This window comes from Xenopus tropicalis, chromosome 1 (genome assembly GCF_000004195.4).
Source record: "Xenopus tropicalis strain Nigerian chromosome 1, UCB_Xtro_10.0, whole genome shotgun sequence".
Classification (NCBI taxonomy): Eukaryota; Metazoa; Chordata; class Amphibia; order Anura; family Pipidae; genus Xenopus; species Xenopus tropicalis.
This window is the reverse complement of record NC_030677.2, coordinates 68,315,164-68,335,338: the sequence shown is the minus strand read 5'-3', so window position 1 is coordinate 68,335,338 and position 20,175 is coordinate 68,315,164. Positions and strand designations below refer to the sequence as shown.

The 20,175-nt window shown below is 39.1% G+C and overlaps 1 protein-coding gene across 1 annotated transcript; it reads right to left on the bottom strand.

Annotated features, from left to right (window-relative positions):
• pitx2 (paired like homeodomain 2) lies at positions 1–6,008 on the bottom strand. Its single transcript, NM_001017227.2, is given in 3 exon segments — positions 1–1,417; positions 3,727–3,932; positions 5,309–6,008. Coding segments are annotated over 3 exon segments (999 nt in total). The 5' UTR covers positions 5,538–6,008; the 3' UTR covers positions 1–853.
• Between the last annotated feature and the right edge of the window lie 14,167 nt (positions 6,009–20,175).

Genomic DNA, 20,175 nt, shown 5'->3' with positions numbered 1-20,175 from the left:
TTTTTTCCCAAAGAAATACATTTATTTTTTTCCCTTATTTTTTTTGCCAAATAACCTTAAACAATACATTAGTTTTATTTTACAACCAGATAGTTAGGTTATATATGAACCAGAATGGAATTCAACAAATAAATAATGACACTTCTGAATTTAAAAAGTCCAGCGAGTTGACCTTGTTGGGAAACATTGGGGAAAAAAGAGAAATCTTGGATGGATTTCGTGTCCTGTGGATATTTGTGGGTGATTTCGTCCAATTATTTTGCTGAGCATTTCACTACTCCCTTTAGGATGGGGGGGAACATGGCTTCCAATTGTAGATGTATTTGTCCGTTATTATTTTTGAGAGCGCACTCTATAGATGTAGTGAGGCACCCCAGGACAAGGATATCTTTAAAATACAATGTTCTAATTTATTATATACATTCTTCTTGCTGGGCTTTCGTTTGCATGCTTTACTCTCAAGCCTAAGGTGTGGTATTAACACTGTAAAGATATTAACTGACAACTGTTTTTATAAAATTAATTTGACATTTCCATATATATATATACAGCCTTTCAGTCCTTTTTGACGATTGATGCTGAATTAAAATTAGAAAAAAAAAAAAATTCAAGCCAGAAATAATATTAAAATGCCACGTCCAGTCTTTGGTGCCCAAATCTTTATATCTGAGTATTACACTGTCTGTGGTAGTTTCACTGCAGGACATTCCGCTGGAATAAAAATACATTTGGCGTTTCTGCATGTTTCTCCATGTCGATTCTCTTTTGGTAGTGACCCAGATTTGTAAAGGAGAGGTTTCAGAGTACTCCCGTACAGGACACGTATATACAGGCTCACACTTATATACAAGTATCACACGGGTCTGTCCACTGCATATTGGCAGGCGCTGAGGTTGGATCCTGGGTTCTGAACGCTGGCATAGCCAAAACTAGAGTGTTGTTTGGCTTTGAGTCTCAGGCTTGCCAGGCTGGAGTTACATGTGTCTCTGTAGACATAGGGAGGTGTTGGGGGGGCATAGGGGCAGGCCGACGTTGGCACTGCAGTATTGAGAGAAGGGTTGCTCAGATTGTTCAGATTATTCAAACTATTTAGACCAGAGCCTGGCACCCCAGTAACAGCAGAGGGTACCATGCCAGAGGACATGCTCATTGAAGAAATGGAATTGGGCGAGGAGAACATACTCTGGGAGGACAGTGGGTTGACATTCATAGAGTTGAAGAAGGGGAAGCTCTTAGTAGAAAGAGATGCTGAAGTCAGGCCCTTGGCTGCCCAGTTGTTGTACGAGTAACTGGGGTACATGTCATCGTATGGCTGCATCAGTCCATTAAACTGGGGGCCAAAGCCGTTTTTGCAGAGCTCTGCCTGTTGGTTCCTCTCCCTCTTTCTCCACTTGGCCCTGCGGTTCTTAAACCAGACCTGTAGGAGGCAGAATAGAGAGCGTCTGGGTTAGTTGTGCAACTCGTACAAAGTAGCTGCAACAAAGTTCATATTTGCTCGACTCACACGTTATGATTTAGTTAAATTCCTAAGCTCCTAAAGTATCTTACATTTATACATTCATTAGCTATAGTATAAATAAAAAATATGCAGACATTAACTTTCTGTTCATATATGTTCTGCTCGTAAACCGTGCACCTTATAGTATAATAATACCAACACAAGTGTCTCCAGAGTAATTACTATTATTATTGTTATTAGAAGCAGCAGCATGATATTTGTAGCTGTAACAGTACTGCCACGACTACTGGGCATTAAAAAGAAAGTGTGTTTCAGGTTTTATACAAGTTTTGCCGCCATCATCTTAGAATTGTCTGCTGCTGTCAGCAAGGCGTTTGGCTGGATTTGTAGCAGAGACAAGGGAGCAACATGTCGTTTTTCAGGCAGAATATTAGAACAAATGTTTGTCTGGTATGAACCCTCCAGAGATCCTCCCCTGTGCTAATCTGCTGTGACTGAAAGAAACTTCTGACCCAACTTGTCCTCTCCGGCTTGTTGGCAAGACTTGTCTTTTAACTATGTGCTAAATGAGATCCCTAGATCCTCCCTCCAGACAATTGAGAATTCAGTTATCAATCTGCTCCCATCTCTCCAATCCACATCTGTGCGTCTCAGTGGCCAGTCACCCTCCTGCAGTGCGACTTTGTGTATTGAGCAGCTCCTCAATGAGCCCTGTTTGTACAAATCATGTTGGACATTGCAGATCGTTGTCAACTGTATCATTAATCCCTCACACTCAGAGGAGGAGAAGGCCATTACCCATTTTAAGGCACCTCTTACATTCCCAAAATGGCACTAATCTGACAGGCTCTGCCCTGATAAAATGCCTGCTTTCAACTGAAGTCAACTAAAATCTGTTTAACGTTAGTTCTGTAATACAGATACATGTGCATTGCACACGAATTGCATGAAATACATGTGCATTGCACACGAATTTACAAAAAAAATATATGCGCAATGTTTATAAAACATACAATATATACCTATATATACATATATGTTATTGAATTATTTTCTATGTCAACGTTTAGGCGGCTTAGACCTCTAAAACACCTATGCAAATACAATTTGTGCTTTTACAGCATGTTCCAGTATTTATATGCTTAATACACGCACATTTATGTAGCTGTAGATGTAAAATAATTAGATAAACGAAATACTATGGAAAAATCCTGGATAATAACTACAGTACTGTTTATCTAATTTAGAGAATATTACCAACTTGTGCTGTTACTAATTGTCCTTTTATATGACCCACTGCCTTACTCTGGGATTTGTCCGTCTATTCCATTTTACAACCTATTCTTATTGTGTTAATATTTGCAAAACTAAAGAATAGCACAATTTGTGTTCAAGGTTGTTTTTATACAGAGTCCATGTTTGGACACAATAAAAATCTTATCTTTCCCAAGGCAGAGATTATGTGCAAGTAAATTTGGCTGTGCGTTGTGTAGACTGAGTATATATCATTTACCGAGGCCTTTGAACGCGTGTCCTATTGCAAATATCAGTTTAAAGCAAAGGGGCAAACCGGTATCACGGTTTGTGAAACGAATCCTTGAGAATTCAGTGTGGGTACCCAGACTAGGCCGACATACCCAAGCACCACACAAATTACTCTTGTGCCACATTTCCGCCAATGTAAACTACAAAGATAACGACAATATCAGGATTAAATATAATAAATCAGGATGTAACACTAGAATTCAATCCTGGTTTATGCCCTTTGTATAACACATTTCAGACAACAAGTGATAAATACAAGGCAATAAATGTAATCTTGCCGCTGTACAGGCCAATGAAAAAGAGAGGCTCCCTTTAAAAATAAAAATTACTTGTTTTAAATTTGTAAATAAATAGGCTTGTTTTATGGCGAAATAGTGTTATTTTTTAATCGCTTACGTTTTTGACAGTATTGAATCAGTTATGTTAAATGCGTTTTGGAAAATATTAACAAGACGTTTAATGTGTTATAGTTTGAATGTTACATTTTCAATAAGAGGTATTTCCAAGGCCCACCAAATCCATGTGCTGAAGTGGCAGCCTTGGCACAGAATTAGATCATTACAAAGGAAAGAAATCATATATCCAGTGTTATATCAAGATTTCTACAAAAGGCGATAAAAGCGCAGCTGCACTGACCAAGTATCCCCAGTTCTGGAGTCTTGAAAACAATTTTTACAAAAAATTGAATACAAGTAGGAAAACTAGAAATGAAGTGTACTCACCCTGACTCTGGCCTCTGTCAGATTGGTCCAGACTGCGATCTCCTCCCTGGTGGACATATCAGGGTAGCGATTCCTCTGGAAAGTGGCTTCCAGCTCCTGCAGTTGCTGGCTAGTGAAGTGAGTCCTTTGTCGCCTCTGCCTCTTCTTCTTGGAGGGATCGTCAGTACTGCTGTCCTCGTTTTTGCTCTGGTGGCTTTTGTCTTTATCTGTCAGGCGGAAACAAACCGTGACTATTATTATTATAGTTATTATTTATTGCGCAAATTCGCAGATTTACAAAACAAAAGTAAACAGATGTCTAAACTCGGATTTCACTTTCCTACAGTGGCAAATCGATTTCACACACTTCCTATGTCTGGACTCAGTTTGAATCCCCCTTCCTCCTGTGTGACTTGCTATATTAACCCCAGGAGGAGAAACCAACACTCAGGGCCTGACTTTACCCAACTTATGTACTTGCACAGTAAGCAGCATTTATCACTGACATTACAAGCTGGTTCTTTGTTTTATTAAGAATCGGGACATAAAGAATAACAGTGCAACATTGTCTTATGTAGCAAGTAGCCTAACTGGTAAATAGTAATTTTTCTGGGTCTCTTAAGTGTAAAGCGAGCATTTTAAGTTTAAACAAATACAAAGAAAACGATTTCACTTTAAAAACTGTATGCTTCTATAAAAATATGTCAGAAATAGCCGAACATTTTCATATGCAACTGGAGACAAAATGAATACAAATCTCTCTTTCTTTTACCGTATCACACCAAGGTCCCTGTCAATATTTGACAGTTGTTTAATTTTTATTATAAATTTTGAGAACGAATTAAGAGGCCAACAAAACAACATAATTGAACTAACGCAGCCCCGTTGCCCTTTTCTAATATACATTATTTGAACTAATTCTGCGCTTGACTTTACAAACGACCATGAGGTACTTCCCCCGGGGATAATAAAGCAATTCCCAAGCCCCTCCTGTCCTTTTCATTTCTCTGCAGTCATTCTGAGAACTTTATTATGCGACCCATAGTCATTTGTTTCACCTAATTACCTGCAGAACTCGTACAGTATTCCTCCCCGTGTGAATCCCCAATGCTTTAAAATATATAAACCAAGGGAGAGAGAGAAGAAACAAAGCTGATCAGCCTGCCATTTCTAACTAGCTTTGAATCGCAATTGAGTTCTGCATTCACAAACTGTGTATGCAGAATTACAAAATAAAATGCTACCTCGCTAGATTAAAGTAATCATGCTGTTTATCACTAATTCTAATTTAATAGTGACATGAGAGCTACTGTACAAGGCGGTGGTGTATAACTAAAGTTATTGTACTAAAGAATACATTAAAAGAAAACGTGCACGGAAAATTAGGAGAAATACGGTACTTGCAGTTACAAGGGGCCAAAAAAAACAATAACAGTCTGTGACCTGAGAGACACTTGAGAAATCAGAAGCTTTCCACCAAAACAAATTTACACTGTACAGTATATAGATTATATTTAACTAATATATATCTATGTACTAATGATGAGAAAGCAAGTGACAATGGGCAATAAATGTGCCCCCTGTGTCTGGCCCAAGTTCTTACCTGCTGCTTCTGGGCTGGAGGTGTCTGAGATGGTGTGCACCTCTAGCCTTGCCTTACACTCCCCAGAGCGCTGGCCCAGAGAGGAAGCCATGGATACAAGAGTCACTGCCTGGGGCTGCTGGTGCTGTTGGTGGTGCTGGTGATGGTGCTGCTGGTGATGGGAGGAAGCTGTAGCCAATTTACTCCCAACCAAGTGATCCAAATGTAAAGGCTCTTTCATAGAGTTCATGGAGGATGGTGGGGGTATAATACAGTAGGCTCCCAAAATATCCAAGCCCAGTGAACAGATAACTGGATCAAAACGCCCACAACTCGCAATGAAATTCAATGCCACTATGTGTCCGAGTGATGGCACCAGGGTATGTAGGAGAGCAGGACAGGAGCAGCGGTCTGGCTAAGTCCCTTGCTAAGTGCAGGCTTAAGGTGCCTTACATGTAAGTCCTTTTGGGTCCACTAGAGTAATAATGAAGGCTGCTGGGCTCGCCCTCCCCTCTCCTGCCTACAAGATGATGGAAAGAAATCCTCCTAAAGAGCTTGCAGGCATTGCACGGTGGAGCAGGGGCATTAGGCTAAGCAAGGGCCACTGGGCGAATAGATGCCCCTGTATCCAGGCTCAGGACTTGCACAAGGGATGTTGCTCTCATTCACTTATAGCAGAGCTCTGCCAACAGGCAATGGAGACCCAGCGAAGGCTCAGCCGCTTCCCCGTTTGACTAACACCGTCACATCAGACATTTGTCCTACCCCGGCTGTGTGACGTCACCGGCCGCTATCACGCCCCCTCCCTAACAGGCCCGTCTGTCCCGCAGGCCGCGCATTGGCCAATCACAGGATATCGACCGGCAACGTGCACTCAGCGAGGCGTGGCGATTGTAAGAATAGTGGCCAATCAGCAGTAGGTAAGGGCGGGCTCTTAGCTTGACATCCCCAGGCAGTTGGTGCAGTACAGGCACACTGGGCACAAGTGAGCGGGGAGATCGCTGCAGCCTCACACTGGGGCTATGGGAGATTGAGTGGGGGGGGGGATAAGGAATGACAAGGGGATTCATGTTCTGCAATAGCAATATAGGGACTTATCAGAATTGTATTGCTAGAGAGGAGCTACATGAGGAAGGTGGGAAGCTATACTGTTAATGAGAAAATAGTTACTATTTAGTATCACTAATATGTTGCTAAATTCTCTATAAAGGGTCCAGATTTTTAAAATGAAAAAAGTCGGTTTCACATTCAATTCGGTTAAAAGACTTGGGCAGCCGATCGTATCCAGAAGAATTCATTAGATACGATTTGCCCAGATGTACAGCTTTGCGCACATTTAGGTAGGGAACGGAATCTGAATACTGCTGCAAATTCCCATTTCATTACCCCAAACTTGAAATAGATATAAATGTATTTTCCATTTGCAGTCAAGTATATAACGCTTTAGAGTTACACTCAGAATAATGAAGTAAAGGAATAAACTGTACCGATTTAAATGCAGAAAGAAAAACATTAAATTACGGTCTTTATTATTATCGGTCTGTAAATTTGATTCTATACATCCGATTTTATCTATCATCTATCTATCTATCATCTATCTATCATCTATCTATCTATCATCTATCTAATCTGTCTATTATCTTTCTCATATCAAGTACCCGTTCTTTTCTTCTCATCTGCCCATTGGCTTTCAAACACTAAGAAATACAATTAGGTTCAATTAATTTAGATTACTTTTATTATCTGACGCCTAAATTGCGCTTTTTATCCCTGAGATTTGGCCCCCAATCTCTCTCAGACCCCACAGCGTTTCAGCAGAGACAATGCTCTTCCATTTCTAGTGCTTTTTAATCTGATAAGACTCTCATTTGCCTAAGTCTTTTAAATAGGGGTTTAGGCTGGTCCTAGCCATTTCTCTTATTGAATTTCCTCTAATTCCCACCAGATCATAAAGTATACACGGAAAGTAAATATTTCCATTTTTTTCACTCTGCTGTTGATGACCTATAACCAAGTCAACGTGGTTCTGGATCAATCTTAAACTATTTGTTTATTAACTATATATCTTAGGTGAGTGGGGGATCAGGAGAGGGAGGTCTGGAAATGGGTGGGAAAATGTGCAGTAATGGCTAATCTTAACCATTTACATCACTAACTGGTGCCTCTTTTATCATAGATTATTGTAGGTGTGTGTGTGACAGGGGGCATCAGCCCAATCCCCAATCTTATTAGGACTCTACAGACCAGAGCTGTGGGTGCGTATGTCTTTTCTTTTCCTCTCTACCTATATATGTACCACACAAGCACACTAACACACAAACACACACAGACACAAACGGTAGCCAGTAAAGGGGAATGGGAAAAATACAAGTGAAACAAACCCACACATTTAATACCATTTTAGTTCCTTTGCCAATTATTTGCAAATAATTTTATGCCTGGACACATATATTACATTTTCTTTAAAACAAATAGATAAAGAAAGGTAGCAACACATCCGTTTTAGCAACCATCTCTCCATAATATATAACAAAAGTCTGCACAAAGTTGAAGGACAATTAAGGGCCTCTAGCTGAAGCTAAAAGCTATATATAATCACCGAGCACCCAGGCTCATGTAATAAAAAATAGCACCATTTTACAAATATATTTCCAAGCTTCTAATTAACAGCGCAACCCGATGTATATACAGTTTTTTATTTAATAACTGAGCAGCTACAACAATTGCATTATGAAGCCATCATTATAGTCCAGATATTAAAAAAAAATCTACTGACGCAGTGTATTTATTATGAATCCTAAACAGAACATGAGTGATTAATAAGAATATTTACATTAATAAACTACTAAAAATGTGTTTTTAAATTTGCTTGTACATTTCAGCAATACTGAGTTTCCCAATACAGATTAATGACTGTCAGTATGATGGGTGTAAACGTTGTATCGACTGATAGCCCTTTAGTTACATGGCATATAACAACCCAAACTGATTCATAAATAGGTAAATATTTCAAATTAATAATTTGGATAAATTATTCGATTCAGTATGTTTTTCATGTGCAAGTTTAGATTTGTAAAATAAAATGAATCGCAAGAAATATTTAACTATATCAGAGACAAATGGTGATACAGAAAAATGTTTTGGTGACTTAATTATTGTTGTGTAGGCTTAAGGCTCAGAACTTATGCTCAAATGCATATAAGTGATCTTTATAATATCATATTTATATGAACTAAACCGACCAGTTTAGGGCGAACCAAAAATGTATACTGAGGAAGTTAAGTTAGTTAAATAAACCGATGATTGATAATCGCTGCAAATAGGAGAATATATGAGTAAGAACCCTCGCTGTTTCTGTTATAAACTTCCCCATCACCTTCCCTGGCATATGCACAAAGGAAATCATCAATAAATCCACTTGGATCTTACTTATAAACATTAGGGCCCAGGCTAAGATGAAATACTGCATACTAATAATCAGTATGGTTGATGTTAAGCAAATATATTGTATTGTAAGGTTTTTAAAGGCAAAGGTAAAATATTTGGAAGTGACTTATGATAGATATTAAATGCACTGGGCTGGCCTAAAAAACTAGACTCACTATTCCAAGGGCCTGTAAGGTTATCAACCAGTTTATCATTTGTAATAATATTCGGAGATCATGCCCCTCTCTCTACACGGTTAAAAGCGAAAAACTGCAATTGCCTTTATTTAAACGATATCTCCGCCCAAAAATGTTTTTTTTTATCATAATAAAATAAAAAGTAATTATAAGGGACTTTGGCTTTAAAGTTATTTGTAATTGCTATCGAAAGTAGAGTCAGTCTAGTTGATTTGTTCTGCTGGTTCTGACTCCTGAACCAATGCAGCAGAAGTGAGATGAGAAGGACAAATTCTGATCTATTGTTTCAAACGCCAACGTGAGTATTACACTGATGTTACACTAATGAAACAACAAATACTTCTTTTAATTGTAAGTACATGAACATATAAGTGTATTTTGATTCAATGCACATTGGAACTTTTTTTTTTAAATTACTCTCACTTTTATCATGCAAAATAATTGAATGCACAATGTATATATATCCCTGATTTATAAAATCATCTAATTCCCAAAGCCTTACAACCTTACCCATTGACAGTATACCAAAAAACCTTGCTATTCACTGACCAGCGGCTGGATTGCCAGCATTTAAATCTAAGTGCAAACCCTGGGCATTCTGCCATCTCACTGATTTCTCCCATTAATAGAATATTTAGTTAGAGATCTGGGCACATTTACTAAACCACCATAGCAGTTATTTGCTAGAGGAATCGCCCAGTGCTGGGCTACACACAGATGAACAGGGACTTATTAGTATTTCCTTGCCCTATGTATATTTGCCCAAAGCCACTGCACTCTACTATTTGCCAGTTATTGCAGTTAGATGCCCCTAAGGGATAAATAGCAGCCTTCCTGCAATTCTCTATGTTTCCCGATTCTGCTATTCACATTACTGCCCAGTGCCTTATGGAGAGCCATTAATTACCCATTCAGTCAATATTAAGCAAAAGACAATTCTTTTTACACGGGATTAAGCAGACATGAGATTGTTCCATTAGTATATTCCTGCTCACGGAGAGGCTCTCCTTGCACATCTCCTGTTCCCTGGAGTCATCAAGCAATTCTTGCATATATTATTGCACAAGGGAAAAAAGAAACCAAAATGCAAGTTTTTATCCACACATTTTTTTCAAAACAAATAAGGGTGAGCCCTTAGCCAGAAATAGGACATCTACTAACACCATCCCTTATATACACTGGCACCATAACGCATAAACAGAAAGCCATAGCCATACAGACATAGGAACAGATAGATGAGACAGAAGTCACATAGTATTGACACACACATATATGGAATTATATGTGAACATATGACTATGAATAATTTATTTCCACTTAAAAATGAGAAGTTTTTATTTTAAACAAACCAATTTCCCTCAGTGGAAATACTTTATTCTAAAATCATTTATTAATGCATGGAGGTATAATCTCAATTCTTTGTATATTTCGAATTAAGATTTTAAACTGTGGTTCACAGTGTCAAGGAGAATGGGTGGATATTGTAAGCAGAAGTGAAATAAATGTGCAGCAATATAGATGATACCACCACGTATACGGCAGCGAATAATTATATTTAAAAATGGGATTAAATGAAATGGCCCTTCTTTGTTGGCAGGAATTACATAACAGGGATTATTAAAGGATTATGAAGCAAAGTCAGAAGACCATTAACATAATCTCACATAGCCAAGATAACTACTATAAGGGCTCACTAACTGCTTCCTAAAAGCAGGTACAGCTGGCACGTCATACTTTCCAGGGCTGCTTTATGGTAAAATCGGATCTTCTATGGGGGTGTTTTTATCGCGTTACTATGATATTTTTGGTGAGCAAACCTTGTGTCAGTATAGCAGAACATTAAGTCAATGATGTACCTTTAATTTACATTAGATAATCTAGTATGTATAATTAATATTACAAATGTATGAGTTAATTTTCATTAACTGCCAGTCCATGTCTCTTGGCACTTTATGTGATTCAGGATAGAATGCTCAGATATCCCTCTGCTCCACATGTTGCCACCGGCCCCTACAGGGACCCCCTTGTAATAAGCCATTAACTCATTCGTCGCCACAGACATTGTACCCGAATTTACATTTAATAATGATCTTATTGGGTAGTCTCCTGTACCTCTCTTACTGTATATTTCTCTTGATTCCCTCCACAAGTAAGGATGGTGCCAAATAGTTTTACCATATGCCCATATGCCGTTAGTTTTCCACTAGGGTTGAACTACAACTGTCAGGACCCAGCTTTCCTAATTGTAAACATGCAGTATCTTTGGTAACAGGGTAAACTGCCCACATTGCAATTGTGGAAATGCTGGTAGCCGTAGTTCAACAGCAGATAACCAGAGACAATCAAACTGGCCCCATAACAAAAACTAAGAAGGTGCTAGATTGATTTGTTCCAATCGGTTGTCTTGCTTTCATTTTCCACTGCCTTTATGCATCAACAAATTTTATGAAAACGTAATAACTTCCATATCTCAGCAAGAAACCCCCCCAAAATGCTATCACAGGTTGGACATCACCAAACGATTGTATTCATTCTTGCCCTTCATTTGCCTGCCACTAGAGGGCGCTTAAAGATCATGGCTAAAGGCTCCACACCAGGCCCTTCCACTTATCAGTTTATCACAAAATGTAGTGCTGGTCGGGTCCCCGCACAAAGCGAGCTCACAGCTGTGGATTAGTAGTCGCATGAGGGTCAGTGCTACTGAAAGCAGTCCCTTCAGCGTGACCAACTTTTTAGCTGCAAGGTTTAAAGTGACGCAAAAGCTAAATGAGAGCGACTACACGAGTCTCTATAAATTCACTCTGCATTTAGTTTACATCAATTAATAGCATTTTAACTCTCTTAATTAGCCCTGTAAATACTTTGTTACACCCTAATCCTACACCCAACAATTCAAGACAAACGGAGTCCTTACCACCGGCGCTTTGATGATTCCTGCCAAACAGTTTGCCTGTCTCCTTGCGGCTGCCTTCTGTGGCATCTGTAGCAGGAAAATCCCCTTTCTTCATATCGGACTCCTTAGAGAAGAGACACTCTACTGCCGAGGGCTGCACTCCTGCAATCACACACAGGCACAACGTTACGGCCACAGCTCTCATTAGCAAGTGCTGATCTCCACCAGCTTTCTTTCTCCATGTAAGAATGACTGTGAGATCCTAACTATGCTCATTATTAAAAATGTTATATCATCATTATATTTACTGTTATTAAAAGAAAACAAACAGACGTTTTTCTCCGTTTCTATTTTTTTATTGTGGTGGACTTAGAGAATGTGATACAAATGTGCATCTCTGCTACTTAATCGCTAACCCTCTGGAGTTTCCCTAATCCCTACACAAAGGAATGGGCAGAAGCTCACCTAGTTGGACACAGGCTGTCACCAGCTTGCGGCAGTTGCTGTCCATCCTGTTACTGCCTGTTACCTGCGAGAGAAAAGAGGTACAAATTTAGAATTCCGTTGTATTCAACCACAGTCCTACAGACACCGATAACATGTCATTTTAATTATGTAATTCATTAATTGTTTTATAAACAGTTTTTGCGGAACCTGGCACCAAGACATACACACTAACAGGCAATTGGTGAAAAATATCAGCATAAATGTACAGATTTATTATTATCAGTGAGTGGACAACATAATGTTGTTCCTAAAATTCACCCGAAGTGCCACAATTTAAAATTATTATCAACATCATATTATCATTTTACTCAGCAAGCCTGCCATTCAAATGATGTTGACAAAATCTAATCAAATAACGAGAAAAATTAAAATTAATAACGTGACGTTTATTTATAAACTAAAAATAAATTGTTTTAACCTTAGATTAAGCCATCAGTGCATATACTCTAGATCTGTAGTGTACAAAACAAAAACAATGTTAACCCTTCTTTTTAATACAGTTATATACATGTTTTACATTTCATGGGTGGGTAATATAATGCTTTGTTTGAGCCCAGTGCGTTGTAGGGAACACGACTCCAGAGGCAACAATACTAATAATCTAAATTGCTAGTTCTGGATGACAGATTGAATCCGTCTTATTATAACGGTTTCCTCGCTTCTTTCTCCAGTGAAACATGTGAATAAGTTTAACAGATCAGTGTCACTCCTTGTTTTCTCTTCCTTTCCGTTAAAGTTAATTTTATGTAAGATGGTTGTGGAAGAAATCTATGCACCTTTACTATTATTTTTTTTAAAAAAGAACCATAATAAATTACAAGGAAATAGTACTTTTTAGTGAATTAGGCCCATTGTTTATATTTGTGCTATTTACCTTTTCCAGCAGACAAAAATTGGATAATGTAATGCAGGTTCAGATTATATCTCCGCTTAATCGCCAGATATAAATCAATTTTGTTTACCTAAATAGTGCGATTTGCAACTATAAAGAAAAGATTGGAATGGCGGAACAAAGGGACTAGAGGGGTGCGCTAAGTTCCTGTGGGGCGCAGAAGGGAGTCACCTGTAAATACATTGTGATATCACACATTTATTTCTGAAAGCTGGTGTGGTAGCAACAATATAAGAACACAAATAATGTACTATGAACCATAGTATGTTGTGTATCCTTGCTCCTTTCCTCATTATTAATTAATATAATTACCTTCAAGTAAGACGTTAGCTAATTATAGAAAGCCGTGTCACAACTACAACCCAGTGGATAACTGCGAAATTAGATTTTAATTAAGGAGAATTCGCATCCACTGTAATTCGACCCATTCCAAAATGATCATTTTCAAGTATTTGCTGTAGATTCTGTTGTTTGCAACAGAATAATGGGAATTTGTTGCGCTTATTAGCGCTTATTGAGAGCCCCCAGTCAGAGGAGCATTTATGTGATGCACAAACCAAGATCAGTCGAGCCAAATAATTATATTAACATGGCTGCTTTTTCTTTCAGTGCTGGCTTGATAGTTCTGTCTTCATTGTGATTAGGCCAATAATTGAGGTGCTGCCTAAATGGAGTGTGACAGGAGCAAGTGATTGAAGCAAGTGGAAAGTATTCTATGGCACAGGGACAGTTGCATCCCAGCTCACTCCCACCTCCTGCTCTGTTTACTCTTTTCTCCCATTTGCCTGTGTGTTGGTGCTGTTTCCTTTGCCCAGATCTGTGCCAGAGAGCAGGCGTTTGGCTGCCCCAGATCCGAGTGATTCTGCAGTAAAATCGCAGGATTAGTAGCTGATTGAGACGTCTGTCCGTAAGATATTACAAAATTCATTATCACAGCTCCCTACTAACTCGATATGAAGTAACACAGATGGGATTTTATTAGCCCAGGATTGAAATGTTTACTTATGATAATTTGGGTGGAAATTTGCATGTCATCATCTCTGTAATCTTTTTCTTTCTAATGTCTGCACTGCCTCAATGATTAGCTAGCCTCTGCTTGATGGAGCCCCCTGACCCCAACCCAGGGGCCTTTCATAAATTATACCATTAGATAGAATAAGGATTTCATCAACCCAGTCTGCCAGCTCTATCTATCCATCTATCCATCTATCTATCTATCTATCTATCTATCTATCTATCTATCTATCATCTATCTATCTATCTATCTATCTATCTATCATCTATCTATCTATCTATCTATCTATCTATCTATCTATCATCTATCTATCTATCTATCTATCATCTATCTATCTATCTATCTATCTATCTATCTATCATCTATCTATCTATCTATCTATCTATCTATCTATCTATCTATCTATCATCTATCTATCTATCTATCTATCATCTATCTATCTATCTATCTATCTATCATCTATCTATCTATCTATCTATCTATCTATCTATCATCTATCTATCTATCTATCTATCTATCTATCATTTATGTATCAATATCTATCTGTCTATCTATCTATCTATCTATCTATTTATCTATCAATTGTCATGAAACCAACATTTTTCATAAAAATGAAAATACCACCAGATAAAGACTTTAAAAAATTATCATAAAAAATTATATATATAGTTAGATAGATAGATAGATAAATAAATAGATACATAGATGGATAGACACCTAAACCAAGACATGATACCAATATCTATAAAATAAAAGACAGACAGACAGACACACTCACATCCATAGAAATACAGTACACTGAGCTTGGTCTGCGGTTTCAGTTTAATGCATGTGTATAGATGCTAAATAAATGCATAAAATGAGAAATAGATACATTTTAGATAATGTATACATCTACCTAGATAGATGATAGATAGATAGATAGATAGATAGATAGATAGATAGATGATAGATAGATGACAGTCAGACAGACAGACAGATTGATAGTTAACAGACAGTCAGATTGTTTGCCCCAGACTTATGTTTGTTGCACTGATTAATCCATTTCATATCACACACATTCCATAGATAAATACAGATAGAGATAGATAGATACATATATAACACATTGATCATATCTATCTATCTATCTATCTATCTATCATCTATCTATCTATCTATCTATCTATCTATCTATCTATCTATCTATCATCTATCTCATCTATTATTTTCACAGATACAAACGTTGCAGGGCGAAACCAGAGACAGGCAGTGCAATAATCAAGGCCATTGGTAGAATTTTCTTTGGTAGATACTAGTTCCTGGCAGAACATAGAGCCAGTAGGCCTAAACTTAGTAAACTTACTACTATATACGCACAGAGTGAGTTTATCCGTCTGATTTGGGATTTTTGAGCTGTATTCTGGAAATACGTGTAGCGACATATCAGGGCCCGAGCAGATAGAGTAGAAATGCTTAAAGGCCCGCAAGCCTGATAGAGAATTCCTAAATGCAAAGACTATCTTTGAATAAATGCCAGTGTGTTCCAAGAAAGCAGATACACAAACTCACTCCCCCAGTAATTGTAGCTGTCATGCTGAATTACAGTGCAAGTCTGTTTCGAAAAAGAACATGGTCGAATCAAAAACTTTAGCTCAGATCGCCGTTTAACGAAAGGGAAGCACAATACTGCTGCATTTATATCCCTGCTACAGCCAGTAATTCTTCCCTGCATATCAGTAAGAGGGTTACACTGATATCCTCTTGTCTGGGCCCATCTGGATTCGCTTTCTTTTACAATGATACCAAAAGTGGCTAATATGTAATACAGACTATTCTCTGCGCTTAGCACACATTTAAGTTCAAGTTTTCTTACATTCGCTAATACACAAGCACTGCATTGGCTAACAGCAGATAGCAGAAAAAGTTACCATATGAAATAAATGCGAATTCCACACTTTATTAGGGGAAATATTCAATTGCCAGCAGCCTTTCCATTCAGAACACAGCCCATTCCCTGACTGGACACATCATTCTATGCTACAGCACAGAGATATCTGGAAATACAGGTGGAAAGGTGGCAATAGCCCGCAGGTATGAAAAATCCTTTTATAATGGGTCTGAGTAGGAGGAAGATCCCTGGCTCTACACTTACCGGTTCACTTAGTAGGAGATTCCCTCTGCGTCTTTCCCCTCTGTTTTGCTTGCTGCAGACAAGAAATCCTGGGGGCACTTTTGGTTGTGGGACCAGAGAAGCGCATAGGAAAAGGACAATCCAAGGCAAGGGGCAACAACCCAAGGCAATATCCCAAGTTCCTGTGGGGTGGGAGCTCCAGCTGGGAGATGTGAGGTGCCTGCTTCCCAGATCTCTCTCCCTCTTTCTCTCTCTCTCCCCCTGTCTCTTTCTCTCTCTCTCTCTCTCCTGCTGCAGAGGGAAGGGCGTGACGTCAGGAGAGATTCCACCAAACTCGGGCAGGGGGGGGAGAGGGGTCAGGGATAGACACCAGGAGGCAGGGGTAGGGGGGCAGGTTAGGGAGCACACACTGATCAGGGGGTCACTAACAAAGGCTGACAGGGACAACATTAGTGAAACCAGGCAAACACTATGAAAAAAAGAGGGAGAAATAATACTAATAAAAAAGAGCATGAAAAGTTAATAAGACAATCAGTGCTCGGGGATTAGCCGAGTAATGAAAGTGAATGAAGGAAATGAGACAGTAGCTGCAGAATCTCATAAAATGGGCGGGTGAGAGGTTACATCAGACAAGGGAATTCATTAGCCTTCTAGGTGGCACTTCCCAGGAAAATTAAAGCCACGGCTTTTTTATTGGATATTTTCTGATACACAACAGCCCCTACAATCACGCACAATCACTCACACACGATCCGACATTTTTTTTTTTTTATTAACGGACAAATAAATCAGCTACCATTACTCTCTTCATTTTTTATAAACGTAATCCCTAAAAAATGAGGGAAGAAAATGTACGGGATAGAGGGTGAGAGTGAGGGAGAAGCATGGATCGGTGGGTACATTGGGCCCTGCAAATGGAGGGACCCCTCTGCTCCAAACGGCAATGATAAAGGTTTTGCCACGAACAAGACTTAAAAAAAAAAGCAAACATAAGGCTTGAATTTCATTTGCTGTAAATACAACGAGCAAGTTCACCCGGGGTCACTGATAAGTCATTTTTTTTAAAGTCAAGACTGAAACCAGTATTAAACAACAGGCAAGAGTATAGGGTGGGAAAATCTCCTCCAGAGCGATCAGCAGTGGGAAATATGGCAGCTGCCTCACATGTACTAACTGCTGGGGTATCACGCAAACTTAGTGTCCTGTGTAATGCAGGGAAACTAGTAACGATCAAAAGGTATAATAATAATAATAATAATGATAATAAGAATAATAATAAGAATAATAACCTGGTTGTTTTTCTATTTTGGATGTTATATAATTAGTAGAATTTATACTGACATAAAATTACAATACCCAGTGATTTTAAATATAGAAATGTACTGTCATTCTTGATCGGCTTTATTTTTTATTGTTGAAAGGTGGGGGAAAAACAACAATACAATCAAAAAAGCCACGGTCGAATTTTGATTTATTTAGTATAAAAAAGTCTTTTTTTGTAAGGTTTCCCAGTACTTTTGAGCCAATAAACCGCACATTTCGTTTGAAAAATGCCTTCAGCCTATATCTATTTATCATAGCAATAGTTAAGATAAGTTTAACAGCACAATTGCGTTTTCTATATGTCTATATCTGCCACTCATTTTACGTTTAATGCAGAATGAGCAACCAGTTTACCCCCCCCCCACACACACATGCATTTTACCCAATTTCCATCGATATAAATGAACGCTCTTGTATCCATATAACGATCAACTTGCGAAATCCTTTCCTCTTACAGGCAGATTATCATTGTATATAATATAGGCTTCTGGTTTGAATACTGCAAGTTGACAGTGGCTGTTCTGATGGATCTGGTGTTAAAAATATCTAAAGAATGTACCAGGGGGTTTAGAGATTTACAGTACTCAGGCACCTATCAAAAACAAGACACTAGTAACTACTACTTGCGGCAGCGATAGTGTTAATTCCGAGCTAATTCTCAGTTTGCCAAAAGCTCAGTGGACATTTCATTGCACTCAATGTGTTTACTGGTATCTACTCATTGTAGCCTTTATGACCTGCTGACGTAGGAAGCCAAGAAAATGAACACAGTTTTCGGACTTTTGGGGCACAAACCCCCCTTGGGGTGGAACATTTGTTTAGTAACTTCCTTAGCTTGTAGTGAGGCCGGGAACCTCCAGCTACTGCTCTAAGCATCTCTGGGTTTGGGTACCACTGTCACATGAACTGTCTGTTCCCATTGAATCCAGGCTATATCATTTGGATTAGGATTTTCCCTTGGGCAATTTGTTTCTGTTTGACTACTTCTATTGTAACTGTTTATACTGCCCAAGTTGGCGCTGAGTCTGGCCATTTTGGCCCTGCATGTATCTTGGGCAGTGAAAGTCTTTTATCCCTGTAGGTACAATCAGAAGTAAAGGTTTTGTGTTAATGCTGTTCCTGGTGGTAGTTTGGGTAGGGCAAGTTGTGTCTGTTTGCATTAGATTTAGTGGCATACTAAGCAGCACAATGAGTCTGTACTTAGTGGCCCTGATAGCATGATGGATAGGGAAACTGTGTCTTTACCTAATAAAGCTGGTTTGATCATGGGAACGCCAATTACACCTATACCTACTGTCCCTGGTGATATTCTAGGCTGAGCAAATTTTTATTAATTGGGTGCATTCTGTGTAGGATATACTAACCCTCCCTGGGTGCATTCTGTGTAGGACATACTAACCCTGGGTGCATTCTGTGTAGGACATACTAACCCTGGGTACATTCTGTGTAGGACATACTAACCCTGGGTACATTGTGTAGGATATACTAACCCTGGCTGCATTCTGTGTAGGACATACTAACCCTGGGTACATTCTGTGTAGGACATACTAACCCTGGGTACATTGTGTAGGATATACTAACCCTGGGTGCATTCTGTGTAGGATATACTAACCCTGGCTGCATTCTGTGTAGGACATACTAACCCTGGGTACATTGTGTAGAACATACTAACCCTGGGTACATTCTGTGTAGGACATACTAACCCTGGGTACATTGTGTAGAACATACTAACCCTGGGTACATTCTGTGTAGGACATACTAACCCTGGGTACATTGTGTAGAACATACTAACCCTGGGTGCATTCTATGTAGGACATACTAACCCTGGGTGCATTATGTGTAGGACATACTAACCCTGGGTGCATTCTGTGTAGGACATACTAACCCTGGGTACATTCTGTGTAGGACATACTAACCCTGGGTGCATTCTGTGTAGGACATACTAACCCTGGGTACATTCTGTGTAGGACATACTAACCCTGGGTGCATTCTGTGTAGGACATACTAACCCTGGGTACATTCTGTGTAGGACATACTAACCCTGGGTACATTCTGTGTAGGACATACTAACCGTGGGTGCATTCTATGTAGGACATACTAATTCTGGGTGCTTTCTGTGTAGGACATACTAACCCTGGGTGCATTATGTGTAGGACATACTAACCCTGGGTGCATTCTGTGTAGGACATACTAACCCTGGGTACATTGTGTAGAACATACTAACCCTGGGTACATTCTGTGTAGGACATACTAACCCTGGGTACATTGTGTAGAACATACTAACCCTGGGTGCATTCTGTGTAGGACATACTAACCCTGGGTACATTCTGTGTAGGACATACTAACCCTGGGTGCATTCTGTGTAGGACATACTAACCCTGGGTGCATTCTGTGTAGGATATACTAACCCTGGGTGCATTCTGTGTAGGACATACTAACCCTGGGTGCATTCTGTGCAGGACATACTAACCCTGGGTACATTCTGTGTAGGACATACTAACCCTGGGTGCATTCTGTGTAGG